The 24,878-nt window shown below is 35.7% G+C and overlaps 4 protein-coding genes across 14 annotated transcripts in view; 3 read left to right on the top strand and 1 right to left on the bottom strand.

Moving 5' to 3' along the window:
- LOC126759713 (uncharacterized) overlaps positions 1-12,771 on the bottom strand; it is a 30,711-nt gene extending 17,940 nt beyond the window's left edge. For 3 of the 6 annotated variants that reach the window (XR_007667050.1, XR_007667051.1, XM_050474747.1), the window contains exons 1-2: positions 12,595-12,771; positions 544-1,847 (exon numbers count right to left, since the gene is read on the bottom strand). Coding sequence is in view for 4 of the 6 variants with exons in the window: in XM_050474747.1 (XP_050330704.1) it covers positions 544-669 (126 nt within the window). In the remaining 2 variants the exon portion in view is untranslated. The other 3 variants (XM_050474748.1, XM_050474749.1, XM_050474750.1) reach the window with 3 other exon arrangements.
- A 229-nt stretch (positions 12,772-13,000) lies between these two features.
- Positions 13,001-24,845, top strand: LOC126759717 (diphthine methyltransferase). Its single transcript, XM_050474758.1, has 2 exons — positions 13,001-13,142; positions 23,245-24,845. Exons 1-2 carry the CDS (start codon positions 13,134-13,136, stop codon positions 24,304-24,306), a joined length of 1,071 nt encoding a protein of 356 aa, XP_050330715.1. The 5' UTR covers positions 13,001-13,133; the 3' UTR covers positions 24,307-24,845.
- LOC126759718 (zinc finger protein 821) lies at positions 13,646-15,429 on the top strand. Its single transcript, XM_050474759.1, has one exon. It carries the CDS (start codon positions 13,863-13,865, stop codon positions 14,643-14,645), a length of 783 nt encoding a protein of 260 aa, XP_050330716.1. The 5' UTR covers positions 13,646-13,862; the 3' UTR covers positions 14,646-15,429.
- On the top strand, positions 17,143-22,976 carry LOC126759715 (uncharacterized). Of its 6 annotated transcripts, none has more exons than XM_050474753.1 (3): positions 17,143-19,252; positions 20,982-21,525; positions 21,598-22,976. In XM_050474753.1, the coding sequence occupies exons 1-3, from the start codon at positions 17,840-17,842 to the stop codon at positions 22,398-22,400; spliced, it is 2,760 nt and encodes a 919-aa protein (XP_050330710.1). In that variant the 5' UTR covers positions 17,143-17,839; the 3' UTR covers positions 22,401-22,976. The 6 variants fall into 6 exon arrangements, with proteins under 6 accessions (XP_050330710.1, XP_050330708.1, XP_050330714.1 ...); XM_050474757.1 differs by having other exon boundaries at positions 17,144-19,252; positions 20,982-21,069; positions 21,163-22,976; XM_050474756.1 differs by having other exon boundaries at positions 17,144-19,252; positions 20,982-21,069; positions 21,151-22,976.
- Positions 24,846-24,878: the final 33 nt, after the last annotated feature.

Below are 24,878 nucleotides of genomic sequence, written 5' to 3'. Positions count from 1 at the left end.
GTAATTTACTTATTTATAACTAATTTTATATTTACACATATTTTTATATATATTATTAATACACAGTAACATATGTATGTATGTACATGTACATATGTACATTTAGTCACCTAAAATACAAAAATAACGTAACATCGCTTTTACAACTTTAGAGAAGAAAATCGATATAAAATAGAAACTGTTAATATTGAAACAAGATTTGAATTTTGATTATAAAGTGGTTATATCTGATAGCAGAAGCTTAAAATTTTCCATATACATACATAAGTACATACATACATATGTATGTATGTATGTACTTACATATGTATATGTATATGTATGTATGTAATAAGGTGTAATGAATTGTAATCAATAAAGAGCTCTTTTTCGATGTTCTTGATGATCCGCTTTAACGCATGTTAGGTGACGCTATATGCATACATACACACATACATATTTACGAGTTCCCAAATACTTTATATATGCTATTCATACATACAAATATTTTATATAAATATGTTTGCCTGTGGCAATTAATTAAAATGTCTACATTTGAAATACCTTAACATCGGCCAATGTGGTGATTTTCTGCCACAGCGAATCTTCGCCAAATATCGAAATCATTTGCGTGCAGCCCACATTCGTTGAGATGCAGATGCGGCAAAGTTGCACATTGTTCGTTTCCATTTTGCAGCAGGCAGCGGCGACGACCGCAGCGGCATTTGCGCCAGTTTACACGTTGCGCCCCGCCGGCTACGTACGGCGTACGGAGATGACAACAAACAACAAAACACACGCACAAACAAAGTGTCGCAAAGTCACAGCAACACAACGAGAACGCGGAGAACGAACGACCGACGATGGCAGCTGCAACTGGAGACGCAACTTCGCCAAAACTGTTGCACTGTTGCTCGGTTGCTCGTTTGCCCTGTTGCAAATCTATACCCACACTACTATGAGTGGGCAAGGTACGAACGAAGCTCGCTTGTGGCTGCTGCTTGCGGCCACACTTCTTCGTGTCTACTTGACGCTTCTTCTAATTGCAAAGAGTCGACGACTCACTCGCTGACTGACTCAAAGAGGCTGGGAGAATTCGCAAAATACAAATGTACGCGCGACTAAGTTTGCTCTCACCGAAATGCCAAGGTATTTCAGTGAGCATTAGCACTTTTGCATGAGTGTGTGCGTGTGAGCTGCTTGCGTGAGCGCGCCTGAGTGTGTGTGTGCGCTTGTGTGCGAGCGCTATCCGCAGTGGCACATTCACGAATCACGACAGCGCAGCCGACGACGTCACAAATCTTCGTTTATCAAACTGGCTGGTGGGTGGATGGGCGCGTGTGTGCCTCCACCTCTATCCGTTTGTGTGTTTGTGTGTATGCGTGTCGGTTGCGTAAATATGTTTGCGTATGTGTGTATGTGCGCTGTGCGTTTGATAAGCCGTCGAAAATGTTCAATTACACTTCAGGTGATTTACACCAAATATACATATTTGCATGCTGACACACACACAAATGTTCTTTTGTCGTTTTTCACGTTATTTATACACTTTACACTTTCCCACAAACACAAATTGGCAATATCTTTTCGGCTGCAAACACTTCGCCAACAAGCGATGGCTCACGCACTTTTTAACTGTATGTTTGTATGTTTTTTTGGTATCTAAATACGTTTATATGTAAATATGTAAGTATGTTGGTATATTTTAGAATGTGCAATCCACTGCGATCAGATCCGATTTGATCAACTGCCAATTCGATTGAAGTCAATCCCATCCAAGTCAATTCAATCCAATAATCAAACCATTCCGAAAACGCAACGAACCAAACCAATCAACGTACCGGCCGACTCTGACTCTGACTCTAAAACTGGAAAAGTAGAGAACATGAAAACTTTTTAATAAATATACGTGAATATACAAAAACAAACACAACACAAACAATACTTTGAAACGTCTACAACAACAACAACAAGAACAACAACAGCGGTAATAACCAGCATATATACACCACTATTATAAAAGGCAAATGGAAAAGAAAATAAAATACGAACAAGAAATATAATATTCGTAGAAGAAAAAAAAACACAAAAATCAACATTATAATAATAAGAATTACAAAGAAACAAGCCAGAGCGCGGCTGGGCGACGCAGAGAGAGAGCAAAGTGGAGCGGCAAGACGTAAACAACAAATAGTAGAAATATGTATTTTAAGCACTGCTGGATGGAACCTACTTGCACACATACCTATATACGTACATATATTCGTAGAAACATTGTATCTTCAGCGCACAACGACGGGGGACGGTGGTGAAGTAATGAAAATTTTACAAATACTTAATTCATAGATTGGAACGGGTATGAGAAGTCAAGTCGCACGGGCCCGGGCAGCTATGCATGTACGCCTGTATGTAAATATGTATGTTTGTGAGTATATGTGGCGAGCTCTAGCTCTAGCTAACTAACTATTCAACTATGTGGTACACACAATTACTATTTGCTCGTATAATACAATATTTCATTGTTGCTGCTATTATTCCATATTCCATATTCCGTTTTCTTGTGCGACTATGCGCGATAGTATGAGTCTGCCTTTGTGTGTGTGTGTGTGTGTGTGTGCGTTATACGACAACTTGGCTCGCCCGCTTTAGACAAACAATTTTGACTTCAACTTTAACGTTTCCATCGACATTTGCTCGTGGTCTCGTTACTTGGTTGGCTTTCAAAATTTCAATTATGTATTTATACAGAAATTTAAAAATTCCATTTGTGCTCGTTTCGTTCCCTATTCAGCAATTCAACTACCCGCTGTCGGCACCGCATACACCCCCTCAACACACAAACACACCAATGTAGCAACAATAACAGCAATGAAAACGTAATCATCGTTATGATTATGATCAGCAATACGACATCGTAATGGCAACGTAAGGAAACTAAATTGACATATGAATGAATAGGTCGGCATACATACATATGTATGTATAAGGCGAATTGTTATATGTGCATAATTATGTATGTGCAGCGGTGTGTGTGCGGTTGCGAATAAGTCAAGAGACTGAAAAATTGGTGCTGTGAGAAAACATCAATTTGAACTGAAACATTTGCGCATAAATATGTATGTATGTACATATCGTACATCAGTATGTAAGTATGTAAGCATATCTACTAAGGGCATTCACTTTGATTTCTGTGTATTACGAGCACTAATAGCTCATAATACAAGAAAAAAAGAAGAATACTATATAAAACAAGATTTTCTATAAGCAAACGGATCTCAGGCAGCTTACGCTTAGAATCAAATACTTATGGCTGCATGTATGTACATATGTATTAATGTATTTATGGTGTGTACAAATACGACTTTCCTTTATTAGCTAGATTTCTTTATTGGAATCACACGATCAGATTCAGTGAAGAGTTTCAGGTATTTAGATAACTAGGCATTTATAGCGCTAAAGCGTCAGCGTTAAGATTACAACAATAATATCATACGCTATTTGGAGTCATTGTACTCTCTGATTAACCAAAGATTTTAAAATTTTTTATAAGGCAATTTCAAAAATATTGTAAATATGTTTTTTTTATTAGCGACTAGATTTTAAAAAAAAATTATAATTCTTTGTGATGGCTTCAGTGAACCAAAATACAAATGTTAAATAGTATTTAAATTGAATTTCGGCTTATTTTTGGTTGTTGTTGTTTAGCGGATACCTAGTCCCCATTTGGCTGGTAAGGATTCGCTAAGTTGTCATCATCTAACGGGAAGCCCAAGAAACGTGCTGTTTCGACGGGGTCGGACCAAAGGGAGAGGGGTGTCAGATGAGTGGGGTTGGTGAGGCATGCAAAGAGGTGGCCTAGAGTGTATGAGTAGCAACAATGCGGAGGACATACATATATTCGATATGTCGGGATCTATTATGGATAAGTAGGAGTTTAACCTGCTACGAACCTGCGCAAGAGTCACTCTCGTTTCTCGCGGCAACTCGAGCTCTTCGTCTGCAATGGGTTGTGGTTTGACTCCGAGTACGCCGTTCACTGGAAGGGAGCCGGTGAAGGTGTTGATGGCTCCACTGTGAATGGCGGTCAGTGCTTGTCGGAAGTTTGTTACGTCCGAAGTCTGGTCGGCGTATTGTTTAATGTCGTCGACGTAATTGAGCAATGGCCTCTGATGTTCCTAAAAGGCGATTCCGCTCCAAGCAGGTGACTGCAAGAATGATTTCTGCGAAAACATCCCAGCACTATGTGGGTGTTCAATAGGAGACATGAAGAGGCATCCTGTCGTAGACCGGAGTGCAGTATTCTGACAGGTCTGAAGCTTCTTCGTCTGCGTTTCACTGCGTTTCGGCGATCTAACCCTGTTTGGATCGGTGAATATTACTTTTGACCAGGGTTGGTCCATATAAACTGCGCGCGCAAACCAAATCGATACAATTTTTTCTCAAGATTAGTACAACCTTTTTTATATTCGTCTTGTCGAGTTTGTTTACGACGCGAACAGTTTGTCTAGCAAAGGGTATGAAGCGTATCAATACTAAACTCTTAAGAAAAAACTGTATATATTGCAAAAACGACGCAGATTGGAAAGTAAATGCTTGCAAGGTAGTTGAAGACCCTTCATTAATCAAACGTAGATTTATTAATATGTCGTTCCAGCGAATTGTGCTCCAAAAATGTGTCAAAAGCGATAAAACAAATTCGCTGAGGTCACCGAAGGCCATCCTAGCTGAGGCTTATAACAAGTGTATGGAGAATTGGATTAAGCGCTGGCATAAATATGTGTATAATTTCCGAAGAAGTGAAAGATCTTCATTCGGAGAATAAGTATGGAGATGTGGTACATAAATATTCGAATATTAAGTAATATTTTGCTTAAAGTGTTACATATAAAATTGTTCATAATTTCCTGCGACTGTTTCCTTTGCAGTGAACGACTTTAGATCGCGGGGGAGGACATTGTTTCTCACATAAAAAGGAGCTCCCACTATGGTGCGCAGAACTTTATTTTGAAATGCTTGAATTACTTTTAAATTTTAATTCGCTACACTGCCCCAGATTTGAATGCCAAACGTCCTGATCCTTAAGTCTCACCTTATAAATTATCAACTTAGACTGAGGCAGGATCTTGGTCTAAGGAGCCAGTATAGCACCGTCAACTTTAACAATATAAAATGAGTTAAAATCTAAAATGGTTATAAATAGTGTGCAACAATATAGTATAAATGCGAAAACTTTTACACGGAACTCTTTTTATGGAAAGTTTTTCTAAGAACGAGGTGAAATACAAGATTCGTTGGCAAGACTAAATATAAACGAATGTTATACACATGAGTACATATACATATACATATGTATGTACATACATCTGTTATGTAAAAATTTAGTTTTTGTATTTATAAAAAGATAAAAAATCTAAATTAAAATTTATTTACCACAATAACACGATACACTGACTAAAATTTAGATATTCCGACAAGATAATATTTATCTAGAATATGCGAGCAAGTCGTTATGTATGAATGTATGTATGTATGTCCATGTTTAATGAACTTGAGAAAAAAATAATTTCATTCCATGTGTGCACATCTGCTGCGATGTTGGTGAATGTGCTCCCTACCGCCTACCCTCCCACCCAACCGAAAACACAAGCTGAGGCTTGGCTTCTACGTTCGCCTAAATCACATCCTCAATCTCAGCAGTAACACAAAATTTTTCTGCTCCGCATGATTTTCTTTTTAATATTTAATGACTCTGTTTGCTCTAAGTAGACACATACATGCGCATATACGCTTACACGTACGTACGTTTCACTGCACACAACCGTAGAAGCCTCTATGATTGCTTCCTTAAAGTGTTCCCGCGCGCACCTGAGCGCTTGTACTCCCGTGTATGTGTGTCTGTATGTTTGTGCGGAGGCATAAGCCAAACGGCCTCAAAGTTGCCTACTGGTTTACTTAAAATAAATTCATACATACACACACAACTAACTATTTGTATAAAAGCGTACGTAAATCCTCAGCGAAACGAGTTGAAATGAAACGAACGAGCATAAACAAATATTACAGCACACACACACGCGCACACACATTGAAAATTGTAATATCCGCATGTACAAAAGTATATTAAATCGGAATGCGAAAAACTAAAATCATAATAAATTGGAAAATGAATTGAAATTACAGCAAGACGCTAGCCGCATTTACTGGCTCTCTCTCTCTCTCTCACGCCGCAATGCATATACTCAAGCGCTCACCTGCCGGTCTCACCGAATGTACCACGTTGTATTTATGTATGTGTGCTTGTAACGCTGAGCGCAGCAGTGCTCCATATATGTTGACTCTACATGCCAGCACATGAAGAGGTAGTCTTTATTATTATTAAATAAACACCGCACTCATTAACTCTCTTTTAGGCGTTTGAGCGCTCGCGCTCTCCTTAACTCTCTCTCTGTGTATGATTGCTTTAATTGTAATGCCATGAGACATTTTCCTTCTTCCGCTTTGAATTCTTTAGAAATTCATGCCGTTCCGTTTGCCCGTCCAAATTAAACGTCGTACATTCGCCTCGGCAAATGAAACTAACTAAAATTACTTTGATGTCGAAATAAATGGTTGCGTTTCGGCCTGGTCGTCGTTCTGGAGCAGCGAGCTAGCATTTAGCTAAAATCCAACGTAGTGTATTAACCTTAGCCAACGTATTGTTGCCAACTTGTAAACTTAATTAAAATGGTAATTTGGTATAATCAAATTACTGTTTAGGCACAGAACGTGAATTATTTTTAGGTAGACCAACGAAAAAAAGGTCAAACACTGAACAATGTATTGATGAGGTGCATGGGCAAGCTATAGGTTATTGTTATTGGTTGGCTTAAAATTAAAAAGTTATGACTTTTTTTGGTTAATATTGAAAGTTTCCGATTCGCTACGAGCTGGTGTTAGTAGAAGACGACGAAGTGGAGAAGAATTAAACTTTACGAGCTGCTACGAATTGATTATGGCATAGGGAACTTATCAAATTTTGCTGAAGATGTTATTTAATGTTTCTCAAACATGCGAATGAACAAGAACATTATTTCAAATATTTATGTATTTAAAAGAGTTTTGCGGGTGGTCTATGATGTACATATGTACATAATACAGAAATTTAGGATGATCTAAACAAATTGTTGCTATTTTAAGCAACATTTCTGAGATTTTAGGAAGTGTGCGTTTTGAAAAGTTTTTTATCAGTTCATGATAAGCAAATTTGAAATCTTCAAGTAGTGGTTAAGCTCCCTGAAATATTATTTTATTTGTTATCAAATGTAGAACTCTAGAAAAATAAACAAACATATAAACAAAAGTTCCAATAATGTGTGATTTAACATAATTTCTTATGAAAAAATTCACAACCACATAACAAAGTGGTAACACTCTATGAAAAAGAGCTTTGTTATGTAAATATACGCTTTAAATATTGGTCTACCGTTCATTGAATATCATACTAAATAAATATTTATTGGAAGGGGGCACTATGAGTTGAGTAATTATTTTTATTTTATATTTTCAAGATTATTGTTAACCATAAATTTAAGTTGAATACATATGTATTTCTATACACAATCTAAACTATTTTTGCAGGTAAACACATTTTAACTATATACATATGCAAATATACAGTAAATGTATTCACGTACTTATAAAAATGACTTGCTAGGCATATATATGTATGTAATAAATGTGCTCTTATATGGTATATATGAGTATACAAAGGTTATATAGTTATTTATATGCACATGTACATATGTATGTATATGTAAATGTATGTAGGTATTTGAAATTTATATTGATACTATCAATTTTCAATTTCAATTCCAAGCAAAATTTAATGACCGATATTTTGTCTAGCAAGACAACTTATACTTGTAGTTACGAATTACCGTGTATACTGAGGTAAATCGAAAGTATGACCACATATGTACATAGTGAAATATAATTTTTATATCTACAAATTTGTGAGTCACATGTTCGGAAATATCAATAAATATTGACTGATTAGAAAATTTTTTCGATTTTTTATAAAAAACGTATATTTTGAAGTGCTATAAAGCATGTATTATACATACATATGTATGTATGTATGTATATATAAACAGACATGTATCTAGGCATGTATGTATGTATATACATAGATATTTATTATGTATTAATGTGAATTTTTACTTTTCAATTTAGATTTTGTGCTCTAGTTTTATGATATCAACAAAGTAAATTCAGCTGAATTTGTGCAGTAAATAGTTTTGTTTGCCAGCCTGCTTATCAGACAAAGCGTGTTGATTATTTGGAACATTAAATTAACTTTAAAAACAACAGCATGTTATTAGAAAGATAACAGTAACATTTTCTATTATTTCAATTTAAATCTTATATGTGATTACTCCTATTTTTAAAAACATTTCAATGAAAAAATTTCATACAAAAACCAATTATAAGTATAATAATGGCATCTCTGCCTTGACCTAGGTGAATTCATATAGAAATGTGCATTTTAAATTAAACCAGAGTTACTCGTTATCCCAAGCGGGGCGAATCCATCCAACTAACCACTTTGTTGGTTGATTCCATCGCCTGGAAGAGGCACATAAGCAAACCAACAAACGGCGAAGAGCAACGAATGTAAACGAACCGCATTGAACCAAATTAATCTACTCATACAAATTCAATACGAGTTATTGCAAGTAACATAGCCGGGCCAAAGACATTATATTGTCTTAACTTATGTAGATGTCTTCAACTAATAACAATCGCATACAAAAGCGTCTAAGCGATAGCTCGGCGGATACGAGCGCGTACAACACAAGCGAATAACATCGAGTTAAGGAATTTTCACCAAAGTACTTGCTCACTTATTTGCTTTACTGCCTGCTGTCTATCTCAGCTTCAGCCTATCCCGGCATTTGACTGGATCTTCTTGCACACGCCATCAGCTTCTAACGACGCATCGTCGTCTTAAGCTCGTCTTTGTTGCCTTGGTTAGCCTGCTTACTCAACTAGTCGTTCGCTAGCTATTTCTACTTTAAAATGCGTATAAATATGTATGTATGTATGTATGTAGGCAATAAAAAAGTAAATTCAAACAACAAAGACAATTTATAAAATACAAATATTTTCTTTTCAAATTTCGTTTCGTTTCAGGTTCGTTTGTACTCATTTTTCCACATAATCTTATTTTTCACAAGTGCGCACTGGTGTGCGTGAGATGTGCGTTATTTCTTGTGTATTTTCTTCTGAGCCTGTTTTTAAATTACTCCAAAATGGGAGGTTATCAACACGTCACATATCGACTATATTAGTTAAGATTTATGAAAGTTAGGTATTGTCATTTAAAAAACTAGCGACAACCAGATATCAATGCTAATCGCATGATGGCATACAAATATAATCGTATCTGAAGCAACCTTGTGGTTTTATTTTGAGTCAATATTTACTCAATTTGGTACCTAAAAAAAATATATTTTTGTATTTTGAAGGAGACCACCAAAAACTCATAGCGTATTTTTCCACTGCAAGAATGCCATTTTTCCGCTCGAGACATTATTCCATCAGTGTAAATTGAAATTTTGAAATTCGCAGAACGGAAGCGAGCGAACCATCGGTGTGCTACACGAACTGATACAGCATCGTGTCCGTAAACTTCGCAAATTTCATTGGTAGCTTGCGTGGCATTCTTCCCTTTTTTATACATAAATTTCAAAAAATAGCTAATTTCATCATTATTTTCACTCATTTTTGAACTGCTGCAACTTTTTTTCAACTTCCCCGAATTTTTTTGCTTAAATGAAGCTCATCTTTCAACACTATATGGTTGACACAATGTGATCGATAGCACTGAAGATATACGACTGCAACGACATCTATTGACAAAATACGAAAAGACTTTTTCGACTTCCCAATACTAGTAAATCAATATGAAATGATTTCAATTAGTTTTGGCAATGTCACAATTTTGAATTCATTTAAATTTCGATAGTTTTAGATGCATTTTTTAAATTTTGTATTCAAGGTTGCGAACTTTTAATTAAAAAAATTTATTTTTAATTTTAAATGTTGGGATTAAAAATTTAAATTTAATTTTAAATCAACAAAGCAGAGAAATTTTAATTTAATATTTAAAGTAAGATTGCCAACCACTGCTTTAGGGAATTGAATAGTATTTATTTATTTTTCTATCCGGGATTTGGGATTTGAAATGTGAATATTATTTTTTACTAACATTTTCAGTATTAAAAAAACAAAAAATATACATACATATTTAAATATTAATTCAATTATTATTTAATGCAAAATTTGCACCCTTACATATGGTGTCCTTACTTTTCTTGCATCCGACTATTTTCTAAATACATGCTTTTATATAAAAGGTTTAAGACTCATTCGAGGTTAAAAATAAGTAATCTGAAATGCACTACGTAAATTGATTTGATTTTTGAAGACGTTTTATTCTTCGCAAAGAGGGTTTTATTTAATATACATACATACATACATACATATGTTGTAGCAAGCTTCGACGAAGTCGTCGCATTTACTGCTGTCGCTGTCGATGCCGAAGTCAAAGTTTCTGTTTGCATGCTTTAGATAAAAAATTGTGGAATTGTTTATTTTTGTAGCATTCGTAAATTACATAAAATCGTTGAAAGTAATTTATGAAGATTACTGCTGCGACTGTGAATTCGATTGTGTAGCGTACTTGTATATGTACGTATACATTGCTGACTACACAACAGTCTATGAAATGTGCGATTTTTCGTTTTATTACTTATTTCCTTCTCCATATTTCTTTAGATGGAATTGTAGTTGAGAAGCAAATAAACGAAACCAAGTAGTTACTTATTAACGAGTTCATTGAAATCATTTCATAGTCATATACACGACCGTATATGAAAGTATGCATATACAATAAATACTCGTTTGTGTATTATTTTTCACTTACATATTTATGCATAGGTGGGTATATCAGATTTTAAAAACAAATTTAGTTATGTTTGTAGATATATACATTTAGCACTGTAACAAAGCACAAATATTTAATTAACATATATTTCTACACAATAAACTCAGCTGGCACAATAGTTATTATTTTATAGTTCTGATTTTCTAGATGTGAGGAATTAATACAGAAGTACTTGTAGACTCTATTTTTAGGATAAATGAGGTCATCAAAGATGTTATATTGATTTCAATTCAAAGAAAAAAATAATATGTGCGTTTCATGCATTACTGACACCAGTAAAAGTAAATTTATTATACAAAGAAAAAGTTTAATTCTAAGCAGAGTTACAATGTACATATGTACGTGTGTATGTATGTATGTTATATTTTTGCTTAGTTTTTTGTTGAAAAAAATATATCTATTTTTTAACCAATATATGTATTTGAATGTGTTAAACTAATAAATCTTTTTTAAATCACTAGTCGCCGATAATATTTATTCCGTTTAGAGTAAATAATACTCTTTATCGGTTCTATGTTACGAACGATTCTGTTGTAGCGTCGTAAGGTGACTTTTGCGTTTCAGAGCTCGAAATCCTGGTTAAAAGATTGCATAAATAACGTATATTTTTCATGTTGTGCTTGAAGAAATTTCAGACCTGTTCAAGAACTCAATGTCAGATGCATTTCAAAGGAAGTACACTTCTTTATATCCGGTGGATCTTGTGGAATGCGTTCGTAAATGCTTTACAATATGTTATTATCAAAACGCTCTACAATTCCGGGATCTACAATAGGTACATCAACCCATATTACTCCAAATGCTTTAATTTGTTAAAAACTAATTTCAATTTTATTTCAATATTCGGGGATCCCAATATAATGACAAGCTTTACAGAAACAATTAAATATAATGATGCAAGCATAGATACACCAATATTATTTACAAGTGAAAAAATATTTTATTTTGAGGGATAAAAACACAAAATTGATTAAAAGAAGTGCTTGCAAAATTCGTCTAATGTGAACATATATATGTCAAAAACCACAAATTGTATTAATATTACACAAATTACGCATATGCATATGAATGTATGTATGTACATACATATGTATGTATGTATATACCAATATTTGAATAATAGAACAACCGTAAGAACTTTTATTTATACAAGTATTCTGGAAGCCATAGAAGTATTGTCAATTAAAACTTTTTTGTAACGAAACGATTATGTTAATTTTATTAACTTACAAAATGGAAAGCGTTTAGAAATATATGTAAATAAGTATATGTAAGTATGTACTGATATAAATCTCTCAGTTTATAATTACACGGATATGTTTATGTAGGTGTACACTATTAATCAATATATTTTCCGATTGCTTTAAAACAAAACAACAACAAAAACACAAGTGCAAATATTCTAATTATAAAAACGTACGTATGTACGACATATATTTATATACAAAAAGTAAATTCTTGCGAAATAATGAATCTATAGGTATGCACGTTAAAACGTCAAAACATTCAAACGCTTTCATTGAATAAACAAAGGTGCGTACCTATTTAACACAATTAGTAACTATTAGTACTATCGTTTGGTTGTTTTATCGCACTTTAAGCAGGTCTTTTAAACAATTCAAACTTACTCGCTACTGTGATTAACAGCACTTTTAATAATGTAAAACTGCTACAAATATTCATCAAGCTGTTTTTGCACGACTTTGTCAAATTACAAGTTATGAAACTGCAGAGGAATAGTTGTAAACAATAAACAATCGAAGAGCAGAACACGGTAAAACTTAATGCATTTTCAATTCCATTCGCTCTAGCACTGACTGAACATAAGCGCGAGTGATTTTAATACTCTGCAAAATGCAATACGATTTCCTGGAGAGCTTTATAGTGTGTTCAATTGATTTCTAAACTCTTATCAGTATAACAGAGTTGCCATGTCTGCTGCCCAACCATGTTCTGATTTTCCATATTTCACCCTGCACAGTACAATTCAGCACAAAAGATTCAATTAGCCATAAGCGGGTTAAGCCACATGTCTAGCTAAAACCTCAGTGGTGTGTTCAGTGCTTGTTTGTGTTTTTCTACTTTTAACAAAACAACTGCTTGCGTACCTGTCAGTAGCTGAAGTAGTACATATATTGGCGCATATACTGGAAAAACTTGAAACAAAATGAGTAAGGTATGTGGAGATTATAAAGAAAACAGCATAAATTTAGTTTTAAATTGTGTGTTCCCATAAATTTGATGAGCTGCCTTCCAATATATTCACCAAAGTTGCCAAACTTGACTAAAGTATTATGCATGACAAGTGACAGTGGAATGGTGTTAACCAACCGCTAATAATTGTTTTAGCATCAAACTTTATACACTTTTCTGTTCATCAACTATTTAAACCGTGTGAACTACAAGTCTAACAAAGAGTTTGAATTGCGTTAAATTTAGTTCGATTTAAAAATATACAATTTACACATTTTTTCACTTTCAAACAAACGACAAAGTTTGAAAATTGATAAATAAGGATGTATTATGGTGTATCCGCTAAAATGAGCAACGCTTGTTAAATATAAAACGAAGTGGCAACGCCATTCTGTTGGAATATCATTCGTGAATGTGGTAACATTTGCAAATGCCACCGACGCTGGAAGTGAGCGACGTTTGCGCATTAATTTCCATCATGAACTTCCAGCCAACAGTGGAAGTTTTTTTCCATATTGATTAGTTATGTCGCTTTTGTTGTTTACCCATTAATTTTCCTAAAATTGTGTTGAAATTAGAAAATATATAATTAAAAAAAACACGTGAAAACGTTCGAGAACAGTGTATCATACGCGGCTTTTCTATATTTTCCAAGCTGACGACGAACTGCACGATTGGTAAGACAGTCGTGAAGCAACCCCAGATGTCCACTGGAGTGGGAGGCGGAGGAAGCAGCATCACTACTGACCACAGCCGATTATATTTCCTCAATTCGCCATCAACACCGCTTTCCGCGCGCGATCCATTTTTTATCAAGCCGGAATACCTCAATTATGAAAATCCCATGCACCACCTCTACCCTAGTAACAGGGGCTTAATCGACTACAACAACTATACAAGCGCTGCAGTAGCAGCGGCCAGTGGTAGCGGTAGTACATCGACAAACGCAGTTGCAGCTGTCGCCGCCCTAAATTTAGAAAATAATTTCCAGCAACCTCAATCACAACAATCGTCATCTTCGTCATCACAACAACAGCAGCAAACACCCACATCGACGAGTCAAAACCAAACACAGCAAAGTCAACAGCATCCTTTACATCTACACCTCAGCACACCGCCATCGACTCGAGCGCAAAAAGCAGCCCGTCGACGTAGCAACGAATCTGTGGAGGCCCGTCAGAGACGACTAGCACGTAACGCCGCCCGAATGCGAGAAAAGCGATCCAAAGAAAGTGAGGAAGAATATCGAATCCGGCTGGCGAAAAATGCGGAAGCGAACCGTGTACGACGTCAGAATGAAAATGAAGTACAAAGAACCCTAAGACTGATGAAAAATGCCGCCAGACAGCGACTGCGGCGCGCTGGTGAGACGCCGGAGGAACGCAAAAAGCGTTTGGCCAAGGCCGCCGAACGCATGCGAGTTGCGCGAGCAAATGCGCCGAAAGTGTATAAGCCTCCACTGGAGGATCGCCTTAAGGGTTACTAAATACGCATATATAAATACTTGTACGTCAACAGGCAGCATCAAATCTATCTCATAATGGACAAAAAGAAGACGTATGGTATTGATGTTATGCACCATGAACCATTATTAATGACGCAACAAATACAACAATAACCGTTAATAAAGAAGTAGCAACACAAAAACTCAGCTGGATAGTAGGAAAAAAAAAAAAACAAATATAATGCGAACAAGAATGTTTTGAACAGATGAAAGGTTTTAGTCGCACACGCATTGGTTTAAGCTCAGGAAACTTGGCTTTCATTGCGCGATCGTATCATCAAAGGGTGAAGGAGGCAAATTGCAAATTAAGGTCAACTAACATATGCCCCTCAACCGTATATTTAATTAAGTTTATGAAATAAAGTATTTTTATAATGCATGCATTACATTAATATAAAATAAAATGTAATAATAATAATAATATAACAAAAAAAATTGTAGAAGCGTACATATGTAAATGTAGTCGGTCACACAACAAGCAAACAAACAAACACACATACATATATACACACACCAATTAGTTCCAAAACCACATAAACACAAATGGACGCATTATTATAACTACAATGTAGCACCTATAGCGTTATATCTAAATCTCCAAAAAGATTATTCTAAGCCCGCTAAAAAGCTCCTTAATTAATAACCCATTTGTGCTGATGCTCTTGATACTTCTGTAATTCACACATAGTTTTAATCCAACAAAAATTAAATTCTGTAACGAGATATTTTAATATTAAAAATGCAATATACATATAGTCAAGTTAAACCCTATGTCTCTTTTCATTCTTAATTAAGTTCTAGTCAAAATTCAAGTTTTATCTCCATTTTTTGATGTAATTAAAGATTATTTTTAAATTATGTAATATGTACACTATACTGGAATAAAGTTGCATCAATCACATTTTTAAAGTACTTTAGGGTTGGATCTCTTTGAAGAAATACGCTTGAACAACCGCCAAGGGATCACAATACATGTGTACATATGGGTAGCAAATTTCCTTATAATCATTTGCAGCAGGAAAAGCGATCATCTCAATGACTACAAATCCTTTAATTGGATGTAGTTATGTGCCTGTTATAGACATTCTTAACATAACAGTTGAACTATCTAATGCAAAATATCTAAATCTAAAACGTCTAATCTGTTACCTTCTTTTCAAAAGGCATATATATGTATGTATGTATATATAAGTACGTATACAAACATAAATATGCATTTAACTTAAAATTGTAGGCTTGTTTGCCCAAATATGCAAATATCTTGTTTGTCTAAAATGTTTACTAGGTAATGGAGATGCCAGGTGTCTTGGATAACTTCCTTTTAGTCCAATTTTATTACAAAATAAGCTTGTAGTTCAGATTATTAAATATAAAATTGTACATACTTACATATACTACATACTTATGTATGTATGTATGTATGTAGATATGAGCATGTGTGTACAAAACAGTTTAAGAAAATTAGCTGATCCTCCATGGATATTGAATATATACGTACATATGTGCATACATACATACATATGTAATGAAATAAAATATAAAACGGTCATGCTTTTAAAAATTTAGCTTAAAAAATTCGAAATTATAATATCGGAAAATTAAAAAAATTGTGCACATACATATACATACAAAAGTATATGTAGGTGCATATTGGGTGTGCGCATGTATCTCACATATGAAAGCGGATTGGTTGATTACGTCGAATATATTTAAGAAAGCGCTACAGCTCGTGGGTACACAAAAAACCACATATGTATGTATCTAGTAATATCCACATATGCGTGCCATACATGTAGATACACATATGTGTACATACTGACGTGTGTGTATCTATATGTTCGCATTCGTAATTCCAGTGGATATGTGACGTTAACTTCACTTTGAATAAAACCCTCAGTAATTCCCTACACACGAAGCAAGCGTCCATTTGCAAAACCGTGTGGTAACACTGCCCTTCCAAACGCTTGAACGAGTTCCCGGTCGAGGGTGTTCGTGTGTCGATGTGTATCTATCCATTGGAATATATGTATGTATATGGTTAAATACTTCCAATATAGAACGGTCAGAAATTGTTATTCTAAACCGAAAACATAAGTATTGGGTACAATACATTTTACGATGATCATGTAGATCATTTTATGTATTAAATGCTTACAATAAATCCTGATCTATAACTAGAAAAACTAAAATATATTAGCAAAATAAATTGAAATTGAACTAAAAACGGTATAGTTGTGTAAATACTGGACTTGATTTTTAAATATTTTACTACCTCCACAAATTTCCACACATTTTATTTACCTACTTTTAGGTTTTTAAATTCGAAATAATTATAAAAAATCCTACGTAATTATCTCTTATTAATGACAAATGATAAGAATTATACTTTTAAAAATTAATAAAACAACTACAAAATTTTTCTTGGTGTTCTTCCATTTTCCACAAAGCGGCTCGTTCCAATGCTATTTCGTGTATTTACATTTTTTTCGCAAGCCGTTGCTGGTTTTGGCCTCACCGCCTACGGAAATTTTTTGGTTAAATAAAAAATTAAAGTAAAAAATTGTATTGCTGGTAAATAACCTTAAGTAACCGTTTCTATAAAACGGAAGTGTTGAAATTTGTGAAAAGTGACTTAATATAGACAAGTATACAAGTTAGCGCAATAATTATACTTAAAAGTTGGTGAAAAGATAAAAGTTACAGTTATTAAAATAAAACCTTAAATATAAGTAAAAATTAAAAAAATAGTAAAAAGAAATAGTTTAGTGAATGAAAATACGATTATGTCGTAAGTGCATTGGAGGGTCCGAGTTGAAATATGTGAAGAGTCTCATAGAAAATCATGTGAAAAATCGATTGGAAAGTTAGACTGGAAATGTGTGTGAAACAACATCGTTCCAATGTATGGAATATAACGCTGTGAATTGTTTGCTTGAAACTTTTAGTGCAAAATGTCAAAGTTTGACAATCGCCGCCAATAAATGACATCAGTAAGAAAAACTTAGTAAATATTTGCAACAATTGCAAATACGCAAAAGCTATAAAAGAATAAAAACAAAAAGTGAGTGGTGGGCATGAAGGTGCGGAGGTGAGGACCGAAAGCAAATAAATGTGGAAGAGCAAGGTGAAGATTTATACAGACGTTCCCAGTTCCTGAGAGTGACGTTTTCGAAATAATGGAATCAAATCCCAATGGGATAAAAATAGAGCCTACACTTGAACAGCAGCAGCATTCACAGTACGCTACACATCTACTCGCATTGAATGGACACAATGCACGGCTTCTTATTGAGCACCCCTCAACGTTGCTGGTGCCATTGTCACATCAGCAGCAACAGCAGCAGCAGCAACATCAACAACAGCAGCAGCAGCAACAACAACAACAACAGCATCAATTACATCAGCAACATCAGCAGCAGCATCATTTTCAACAGCATGACCAGCAAATACAGCAGCAGCAACTACAGTTAAGTACATTACCAGGTTATCCACAACCACTTTCGCTTAAGCAACAGCCCGCAACAACGCCGGTGCCTGGAGGTGTTACCACAACTCACGGTCCTACATCAGTTACATCGTCAACTTCCTCACGTACAGCAGCACAACGCTGGAACGAAAGTCCTGAAGCCCGCGCCCGTCGTTTGGCACGCAATGCTGAAAGGATGCGTGAAAGGCGTAATCGCGAAAGTGAAGAAGAGTACCGGAAGCGTCTCGCCCGGAATGCTGAGGCAAATCGTCTTCGGCGCCAAAATGAGTCGGATATGGAACGGGCCATGCGCCTGGTGCGCAATGCAGCTAGGCAAAGGCTACGTCGGGCAATGGAAACGCCGGATCAGCGGGCAAAACGACTTCAGAAGCTTGCTGAACGAATGCGACTTTATCGGGCTAATGAGACACAGGATCAGCGAAAAGTGCGTTTGGCAGAAATGGCAGCACGAGCACGTCAACGTATTGCAAACGAGACTCCAGATCAACGCAAGGAGAGACTGAGGAAGTTAAATGATTACGCAAAAAAGGTCAGAGAAACTAAGAAAAAATCCAAGCAGGAGCAAAGTGAGAATTCGCAGAATTCGAGCCAATTGCAAAGTACTGCTGCCAGTTCCACTAATGAAAATATCAATTTGAACCAGGCAGCCCCGCAATCAACGGTCGCAACAAACAACACCATAGACCAACAACAGCCCCAGCAATCCAATGACGAACAACTAGCATCTTATCAACCACAGCAGACGGCGTTAACCAATCCCATAGAGTACTATCAGAATATGTTCATGAGTCCGGCAACATTGAGACCTGCTTTACTTAAACAGGAGCAATTAACACCGCAGCAGCCACAGCAACAACAATCAATGCAGCAAGGACGTTTTACACACCAACAACAGCAACAACAAACAATACTAGATTCAGAATCAAATAGCATGTTCCCTCAACAACTGTACGATAATGACCAGAAACCAGCAACCGCATCTGGTAACGGCACTGCAACAACGTCTTCTAAGTTGCCACAAGCACATGTACCACAGTTCAGCACAATTGCCAGTTCCCTTGAATTCTATCAAAACAAATATATAAAGAAGCAGGAACTACAGGTAAGTATAAACGATACTAAATAGGTGCGAAAATAATCAAATGTACATGAATATCTACTTGTCTGCCCCATTGTTCAACTAAAAACTTAATATTAAAATAACTTAACCTTAATCATAGTGTCTCTTTTCCAAAATTAAGCGTGTAAAGATTCTAAAAATTAAGATTCGTTCAGTAAAATTGTCTCTTTTAAATAAATAAAACAAAATTAACCCGTGAGTTTTTTAACAAATCTAGTTTAAACGAAAAAATATGATAAACAATGGGATTGGGCGCAATATAAATACATGAATTAATGTATGTAAAATGTGATCACGTATACATATCTACCAAAAAGATATACATACGTACATATATGAACATGTGTACTTCACCGATGCATGCTATGGCAGATGTAAATGCGAACGGAAAAAATAAATGTTTGGCCAAAGTCTGGGTTGGTATATTATTAGCAAAAAATAGGCTTAACTGTCAATGAATTTGCTAAAAAAATATAATATATATACAGGAAGATCTGCAAAAAAAAAAGAATTATATGAAAACTTGGAGCCATTTTTATTCAACTATAAGTGTTGGCAACTCCTTATTTAAACGTGATTGCGAACGAATGTTGGTATACGCAAAATGGAGAAAATGAATCCGGTTTTAGTGAAAATGATGCTTTTTCTTTTTGTACGTTACCAAGGTTGCCGGACTGTTTTATCATTATGCAGGCGTTAGAAGATTGCTATTTTACAAAATCTATATGGTAAATCATAAATATCATAATTTCGGAAAACCGTTTTAACTATGTAAATATTTTCCAACATATGATTAGTTAATGGGCCAAAGTAAATACATATGTTGACGTAATTAATGTGTTTTGCTAATGAAGTTTTCAACTATGTGTACTTTTATATTTGGGACCTAAGAATCTTACGAAGTATGGTGTTGACAATGTACTGTTTTGCTGATTAAATTTCCGATATTCATACTATATAGAACACGGTTTGACTTAAAAAATAAAGGACATGTGGTATTAAAAAAGGATACTATGTTTACATATATAAATATTTTTGATTTATATTTGTTTTTATTCGCAGCTTAGTAAGTTAATTGGAGCCAACAGCGAGTTGACGTGTATAAAATATTAAAGTTCTGATTAAGTAAAGTATTGCTTCTAAACAGGGCGCAAGGAAATCGTGTGAATGTGTCGTGTTTTGTTGGTATCGGTCTGAAATAATTTTAACCACACCTTTTGTATGTTCTATTTCTAGCTTAAATAAACCAAAAATTTAATACTTTCTACTATTCAATTATAATCTATTTGTGTATACTTTTTGTGATTTGAAAACATTTATCTTAAAATAGTAGATGGTGATCTGATATTTTATTATTTCATTGTTCAATTTACATATATTTTTTACATTATGAAATTTTTACTCAAAACGTGATTGTTATCATGAACACACTGACTACTGGTAACTCTTAATATGTTTGACAAATTTTCGATGTGGCAACATTATTATTTCAACGCTAGATACATACCTATTGTGTAAATAAACGTCTTTATCTGGTAGTCGGTTTTTTATACGCTTACATTTGTTCACTTTTTTTTTGATTTGTCAAAATTGTAAATTTTTTATAAATATTTCTATTTTTGTCTTGCAACTCTCGGGCGGTATGTGGCAGGCAAATAAATATTCAACATTTGAAAAGGATGTGGGTAGCTATAACAATTTTCATTTGCAGACAAACAATCCAACGAATAACAGCGGGTCTGTTGGTGGCTCCAATTTGCAGAACGATACAAAGGTGATCGTAGCATCCACGTCCAACAGTGAGAATCAGAAATTAAAAAGTTCACATCCTCAAATACAAAACCCTCCCACTCCGCTATATAACCAATTTCCTTATTTAGCTACATTTCCAGCTGCTGCAGCCAACTCGGGATCAACCGTAGTGACTTCACCATCCAGTACGCCCACTCAAGCCACCTACTACCCCATGTATCACAATGGATTTCAACTGACTATTCCACCGAATACAGTGCCGCCACCATTTACACCTGTGCATTTCACCAATAACACAACCAATTCGGGAACATCGCCTACATCTGGACAAGTGGCCCAAGCTGGTGTTGGCGGAGCATATAATTTATTGGCAAATTCATCTATAACTGCTGCTGCGGCGGTCGCAGCTGTTGCTTCAACTGCTACACAACAACAACAAGCTATACAGGATTTTCCAAAACCGGTCCGCGGTCGCCCTAGAAAGGTCATCTTTTCCAATACAGGTACTGGCAGCAATGCCTCAACTACTAACAACACGGGAGACTCAAAAAACGGCATTTATCTGCTGCCCACAGGAACCACTGAATCGCCTGAGGACGCACTACGGCAACAAAAGGTGAGTGCCTTGCTTGAGCAAGAAATAAACCAAATGCTCGCATCACCACAGCAGACACCGCGCCGCGGACGTGGTCAACAACATTCCTCGCCCACAGGCTCGACCCGGGGCAGCGGGCATAAATATGAAACAGATGAAGACAAACGAAGACGATTGGACAAAATGGCAGCACATCAAAGAGAAGTGAGGGCGAACGAAACACCGGAGCAACGAGCAGTACGTCTGGCTAAACTATGCGAGAGAGCTCGACTGAAACGGGCCGAAATCCGAGCGACCGAATCACCAGATGAACGGAAAGTACGTCTATCCAAACAAGCCGAATATGCACGTATGCGCCGTTTACGGACCCATTCACGTCGTCGCACCGAAGACAGAGCACGCGAACTATATGAAGAACTTAAAAAAGATGTGGATATATCCAGTGACGGCAACGACTCCAACGGGAACACAAAATTACAGCCACAAGATCAGCAACAAGATCTACTTCAGCAACAACAGCAGCAGCAACTACAACAGCAGATGTTGCACTCAAATGAATCCTCCAACATGGTGAACGCACAACTCCAGCAACAGCAGCAACAACAACAGCAGCGATTCTTAGCTTTAGCCAACTCGCAAGCGCCTCAACAGCAAGATCAACAACAAATGTCAGCCTCTAACAATGCATACGGCAAACCTCCGTGCAAAGAATACAATTCACAGCCTGAGAATAATGATATGCTTAAGATTCTCGAACCTATCATCGTAATGAAAACAAAATAAAGCTAACTAATATATAAACAAATCTAGCAAGTACGCATCAAAAACAATACACAATAGTCTATATCAATAAAACACAGTTTATGATAAATACACCTTCACTTTTACACGACGATGACAATGACGATTGAAGCCCACGTCTATATAAAAAAAAAAAACAAAAAATACTAATAAAAACATATAACAAATATACACGTGGTAACAAATACTACAATATATCACCGAAATCACGATAAAATGTCGGCAGCAGTTATTCAAGTAAAATTCTTTTTAGAAATTCAATGAAAAATGTAGCAGTAGCAATTGGAATGATAACAATTTGATTAACTATACCCATGAAGGGTATTGCATACATACATATATATTCATATGTAAGTTTATGTTAGTGCAGTATATCATATACTACATACTAAATGAAATAAATATGCAAATTTATATACACTAGTAACACTCAATGTATGTAGAGCTCGTGTAAGCATAATATTAATATTACTGTGTAATAAGTATAATAATGACCATGATAAAGTAAAAGTAAAGAATAAAGTCAATAATTTTTTTAAAGTAGATTAAACACACAAATTGATGTACTTATTTAAATCAAGTTCATCTGTGCCCAGGTAGTATACCGTTGAACCTAAAGTACATATGTACATACTTGTGTTAAATCTAAGCCTGGCGGCCATAATTTCAACAGACGCCAGTTCTTTTGCGGTAGTAGGTAATTTGTTATTGACTTGATTTCTGTTTAAATTTTCAGGTTAGTTTTTTTATATTAAAAGCTTTTATTTTCTTAAATTATCTATAGCTGTGAGTAAATAATTAAAAAAATATTCACATTTGATTTTAGCTGGAATTCAACACCTTACACTCAATCGATACGGAGTATTCTGCCGACTCTATAGAATGGTGTCCACACCATAAATACCAATCCTATTTTGCTTGCGGCACATATCAGCTGGAAGAGAATGCTGGGGAGGAAAGCACTATGCGTACCAGGCGCAAGGGTCGCATATATTTATATAGGTTTTGTACTGCAACCAAAAAGCTCACAGAAGTTTGTCGCCTGGAGACAGCTGCCATTCTAGATATGAAGTGGTTAAACGACGAAACGAACGCGAATCCCCTACTTGCAGCTGTGAATTCGTTTGGTCAACTAGAAATATACGAGTTTGAAGAAGATACATTGAAAAGAATCAGCAGTTTGGATATAAATTCCAACTGTGACGATTTGTTGGCATTGTCGCTGGATTGGCGACGTACGGAGAATTCCAGCCAATCAAATCAATTTCAAATATTGGTTTCAGATTCCAAAGGTGGCGTGAGTTTAATCGACTATGCACCAAAGTATGGTCTCAAACTCACTAATACTTTTGCTTCACATGGTTTCGAAGCATGGACATGTGCTTTTGATCGTTGGGACTTAAATCGTATATACAGTGGTGGCGATGATATACTTTTGCAAGCTTATGATCTACGAACTTGCACGCGTATTCTCAGCAACAAATCGCATAACGCTGGCGTTACTTGCATGCTCAGTCATCCCAAACAGGAGCATTTATTGCTGACTGGCAGTTATGATGAACATTTGCGTACATTCGACACGCGCTCCATGAAGCAGCCCTTGGGAGAACTGAATCTCGGCGGCGGCATATGGCGTCTAAAGATGGATCCGTTAGAGCGTGATCTCATTTTGGTTGCATGCATGTATCATAACTTCAGCATCGTTCAGCTGAAAGGTGGACAGTTGGAGGCCCCCACGTTGCTTGGCGAATACTACGAGCATAAAAGCATTTGTTATGGCGCGGATTGGTGTCTTGACGTGTCTGGTGATAAAAATTTGTACACGGCAACTTGCTCATTTTACGATCATAAACTCTGTGTGGCCCAAATAGTTGAAGAGCACCACTAACTGTTTTTGCAATATGTAAACAGTTACAAAATAACTTGTCTTCAATACAGCTGGGTGATTTCTTGACGGTTCCGTTAAGTCAAAACTGTAAATCTGGTATTTAGTTGTTTTAGCATTTATTACTGGCCTTAATTATGACAAAAATTTACCATTTTTACCGATACTTTGCAATAATCTTGGGTTTTATCGATACTAAAAAATATTACAGTGAGTAAGTAAAAATTACTAGCAGTGACTACCTTTAAGCGCTGCGATCTAACCATTAATCAAATCTAATGGTTAGCGAGAGGTGCGTGGTATTCTCGCTTTAAGTGGTACTCTTTTTTATTCAAATAAGTTTCTTAAGAAAGTATCTTAAAGTCATGGAAGCTGTTGGTAAGTATAAGTAGAACTCCAACCATTCTCTCGTTTTTACTAAAGGCGAGGATGAAATGGACCTGTGCAAAATTTTAGAGCAATACCTTAAAAATTGAGGGCTAGGTTCCGACAGTCAGACACATCTCGTCACGCAGATCATTTATATAAACATTTTATAGTGCCTCCCATGTTTCTTTATTGGCTTTTCATATGAT

Source organism: Bactrocera neohumeralis, chromosome 5 (assembly GCF_024586455.1).
Source record: "Bactrocera neohumeralis isolate Rockhampton chromosome 5, APGP_CSIRO_Bneo_wtdbg2-racon-allhic-juicebox.fasta_v2, whole genome shotgun sequence".
NCBI lineage: Eukaryota > Metazoa > Arthropoda > Insecta > Diptera > Tephritidae > Bactrocera > Bactrocera neohumeralis.
This window is presented reverse-complemented; position numbering and strand designations above follow the sequence as displayed.

What these genes read in the sequence shown, in the direction of transcription:
- LOC126759718 (XM_050474759.1), top strand. Translation starts at nt 13,863, where the DNA reads ATGTCCACTGGAGTGGGAGGCGGAGGAAGCAGCATCACTACTGACCAC.
- LOC126759715 (XM_050474751.1), top strand. Translation starts at nt 17,840, where the DNA reads ATGGAATCAAATCCCAATGGGATAAAAATAGAGCCTACACTTGAACAG. An exon ending in TAAAGAAGCAGGAACTACAG is followed by an intron (nt 19,253 to 20,981) that starts GTAAGTATAAAC and finishes TTTCATTTGCAG; the next exon opens with ACAAACAATCCAACGAATAA.